We start from the raw sequence: 3,952 nt of genomic DNA, 5'->3' as shown, positions 1-3,952 counted from the left end.
CCCCACCAGAAAGACCCAGTTGGAAATACAATAAAAGAAACAATACACACCCCATTCACATTCGCAGGCTCCCTCCCCCACCCACCACCCTTTCTCCCATTATAACAAAATTCTAACCCCCAGGCAGGCAAACAGACTACTAGGGCAATAAAGGACTTATCAAATATTTGTTTTCAAGCAAACAAACAAACAAAATCCCTTAAAACAGCACATTGCAATCAGTCACAAGTATTTATCTCCTCTCCGCGCCAGGGCTGCGGGGAGAGGGGAGGGAGTGGGCAGAAATCCGGACACGGGTTTGTGAGACCCCATTAGGTATGTTGCGGTGGCGTATACGCAGATTAGTTTTCAGTCGCCAGGCTATGGGTGGTGTTGGGTACCCCCTGTCCTCCCTCTCCACCTGTCCCCAGTTCTCGGCCCACCTGCGGGTGGAGAAGAGCCTCCGCCCCGTCGATTTCCCCGCGTCCCACGCCTGCTGCAGTTTCCAAAGTTCTGAGTCCTAACCACCCTCTTTCTAGCCACTTGCTGCAGAGTCTAGAAGTCCCGGCTCTCTGCTTTTTCAACAGCCAGGCGCCTGAACTTTCAGAGGACGAACGAAAAAAACAGTCGCTTCATCCCTAAAGGCTGAAGTCGAGAGAAATAATTGACTCCGACAGGTTTGCTTTGCCCCATTTGGGATCCTAAGGGGCTCAGCCGGGCGGGAGAAGTGGAAAAGCGTGGGAGCGGCTGCCGCGGGGCCTGAAGGCCGGTCAGTAGGGCCCCACGACCACCGCCTCCACCTCCTTAGACGGTCTCCGGTCCTTCACCAGGAAGTTGATCATGCCCTCTGACTTGATGAGCAGGTTGCAGCCCAGGAAGAAGATGCCGAAGACCACGGTGAGCGAAAGCACGCACATGACGGCGATCTGCACTACTCGCATGATGTACAGGCTGCGCTCGTCCGGGCCACCTTCGGCGAAGCCGTCGTCGGTCACCACGGACGCCTGGGTACAGCAGCGCACGGCACGCTCCAGCACCTCGCTGCTGTTAGCCAGGAACAGGCCTGCCACGTCCGTCTGGTTGACCAGAGCCTGATTCATCACGGAAGCTGGCGAGCAGGCGGGCGCTCCGGGTGGCTTAGGTCCGAGGGCTGGGAAGAAGCAGAGCAAGAGGAACAGGTGCCCAGCTAAGAGCTCACTGGCCGACTTGAGCGCTCTAGTCTAGTCTCTCTCTCCTTTCGAAGTCCTCGAACCGTGGGAGTTTTCCAGGAGCCTCTCCGACGCTCGCGGCAACTCGGCTCTTCTGTGCTGTCAGCTCCTGCCCAGGCGGTGCTCCTTCACCAAGGCTTTCGCTTGACTGGGGGCTGTTGGAACTTGGTTGGGCTGGGCCAGCCCGGCCGTGGGAGGTGCGGGCGGCGGCGGTCCTGGTGGCTGCTCTGAGCGAACAGCGGCCTCTTCTGACCACACTGTGGCTCTGCACCTGCTGCCGTTAAGACTTGGAAGAAACAAAGGATGGGACCTAGTCTTGCTTTTCGTGCTTTGCCTCTTTTCCTTCTCCACAGGCCAGACAGAGGTCACTGCACTCTTCTGGTTTGATGGATGATAAAAGAGTTTGGAGAAGGTAGGGGAGGGGGAAGGAGTTGCGGCCAGCTGAAAGTTTCAGAGGAACTGGGTCACACCAGATCTTAGTGTCCTTTGCCTTATACTCTTCTAGCCTTGAATGTATAGGAAGTGGTGAAGAATCACAAGTGTGTCAGATGGTCCTTGCAAATGCACAGGTCCTCCTACCTGTGTCTGACTTATCTCCTGCGTCAAATTTCTAGTGGCGTAGGGTGCGTTGGGAGTTTTTGAAGGAGCTCTGGTAGCCTAGTGGTTACGAATCGGGCTGCGAACCTCAAGGTCAGCAGTTCGAAACTACCAGCCACCCAGCGGGAGAAAAATGAGGCATTCTGCTCCCGTAAAGATTTACAGCCTCAGAAACCCTGTACAGGGTCGCTATGGGTCGGAACCGACTCGACGGCACTTAACAACAACAACAACATATTTTGAGCAGTAAATTTAGGAGGAAAAGGTAGTCTAGATGGAGCGGAAAGAAGATGAGAGGAAATAAGGTAGGGAAGAAAGAAGGTAGGAAAGAAGGCTAAAAAGAGGGAGAGAGAAAGTTGGGAAGAGACACCTCCACCCCTTTACAAAAGCATTTGGGAAATAGCAAGGAAAGTTTTATAGTGATTTGAGAATAAAGAAAGGAGGTTAGAGGAAGGAGGTGTTCTTTGGCCCTGTGTGGAGGTTGTTGCCAGGAACCAGGTCACCTTTCTGATTAGGGAAGGAGAGGTGAACAGAGTGGCCACTTACTTGTAATGTTAATTGCAGATGAATTTTTTAATATCTTCCAAGAGTTTCTGTTTCTTGGCCTAAAATCAATCTAAGAGGATTTCTCATCAACATTTACCATTTTGAACACTGACAGACTGCTGGAAGCCCTCTCCATTTTCTACAATCTATTGCATTTCACCCTCAGTTATTTAAAAACAAATTATATCTGGTAGCGTAGTGGTTACGAATCGGGCTGTGAACCTTAAGGTCAGCAGTTCGAAACTACCAGCTGTTCAACGGGAGAAAGATGAGGCTTTCTGCTCCCGTAAAGATTTACAGCCTCGGAAACCCTGTACAGGGTCACTATGAGTCAGAACTGACTCCAAGGCACATAACAACAACAACAACAACAATAGCTGTTTTAGGGGACTGGTTCAAGCTTCAACCTTTTGTTATGTTTTTGATGGTTTCAATGAAATTTTATAAACTCCTCAGATTTAGGTTTCCCAAGATTTAGAAGACTACTTCAGCATTTTTCTCTTTCCTTCTTAATTTCCTTCCTTCCTTTTCCCCACCTTTCTCCCTTTCTTTATTTCTTTAAGCTGTAACAGGTGGAAACCAGCAACTTGAAGCCAAGTCCAAACTTTAAAAAAAAAAAAAAAATTACTTATTTTTATTAAAACATAGTAGCTGTCTTACCATTTTCAATTCTATTCTCAATTCCTTTCTACTTGCTTGCTCAACCCTCTTAAATGTTAGTCTCCACAAACACTGTTTATTTCATGTTCAGCAATCTCAAATATTTTTGCCCTGCTTCACAACAACCATAAAATAGAATGAACCACCTGTTAGTCAATATTTGCATGCTGTGTGATAGGTTGAATATATATCATCTTCAACCGATTTTTATTGTTTTTTGGTGAGCTGGTGTTTAGTAGCTGACAACTAGGGCTTCTGGGCCTGAATTACAACTGACATGGTGGTTTTTTTTTTCCCCTCTGCTTCTTTGTGATTAGATCAGTTTTGAAGAGTGCCCTATTTCCAACAATTTCTTCTTTAGAAAATATATTATTGGAAATTGATTGGGAAGAATTTCTTAAATCTCACTATAAAATTAATCTATCTTAGCTTTTATGAATGATACCTCAGACTAATAAAAAAATGTATGAGGGGAGTCCAAAAAGTTCATGGAAAAATAGAATTTAAAGATAATGAAGTTTTCCCAAGAACTTTTTGAAGCTTCCTTGTACCTGTGAAAAAAACGGCAGAATTTAAGCTAATACAAAGCAGTCCTAAAACAAATGGGGAAGGCAAGTACTGCAATAGGAATTTAGAAAAGCAAGAGACCCCAGTCTCTAGACCACAGACACACAGCCTTTCTTATTATGTGGGCCTATAGTCCTCAGCAAAGGAGCTCTGGTGGTAGCATACTGGTTATAAATCGAGCTGCTAATCTCAAGGTCACCAGTTCGAAACTACCAGCTGTTCCGAGGGAGAAAGTTGAGGCTTTCTGCTCCCGTAAAGATTTACAGCCTTGGAAACCCAGAACAGGGTCGCTATGAGTCGGAACCGACTCCACGGCACATAACAACAACAACACAGTCCTCAGCTGATCTATCTCTCTGTGCCATCGCCTCTGCCACAGTCTCTGCTGTCACCCC

General features: G+C 47.5%; 1 protein-coding gene across 1 annotated transcript; it reads right to left on the bottom strand.

Annotated features, from left to right (window-relative positions):
- Positions 1-749: 749 nt before the first annotated feature.
- LOC102835008 (protein reprimo-like) lies at positions 750-1,180 on the bottom strand. The gene has a single exon (XM_006834534.1). It carries the CDS (start codon positions 1,077-1,079, stop codon positions 750-752), a length of 330 nt encoding a protein of 109 aa, XP_006834597.1. The 5' UTR covers positions 1,080-1,180.
- Positions 1,181-3,952: the final 2,772 nt, after the last annotated feature.

This window comes from Chrysochloris asiatica, unplaced genomic scaffold, assembly GCF_000296735.1.
Source record: "Chrysochloris asiatica unplaced genomic scaffold, ChrAsi1.0 scaffold00012, whole genome shotgun sequence".
Classification (NCBI taxonomy): Eukaryota; Metazoa; Chordata; class Mammalia; order Afrosoricida; family Chrysochloridae; genus Chrysochloris; species Chrysochloris asiatica.
This window is presented reverse-complemented; position numbering and strand designations above follow the sequence as displayed.

Excerpts from the sequence above, each read along its gene's own strand:
- LOC102835008 (XM_006834534.1), bottom strand. The coding sequence starts at position 1,079 with ATGAATCAGGCTCTGGTCAACCAGACGGACGTGGCAGGCCTGTTCCTG.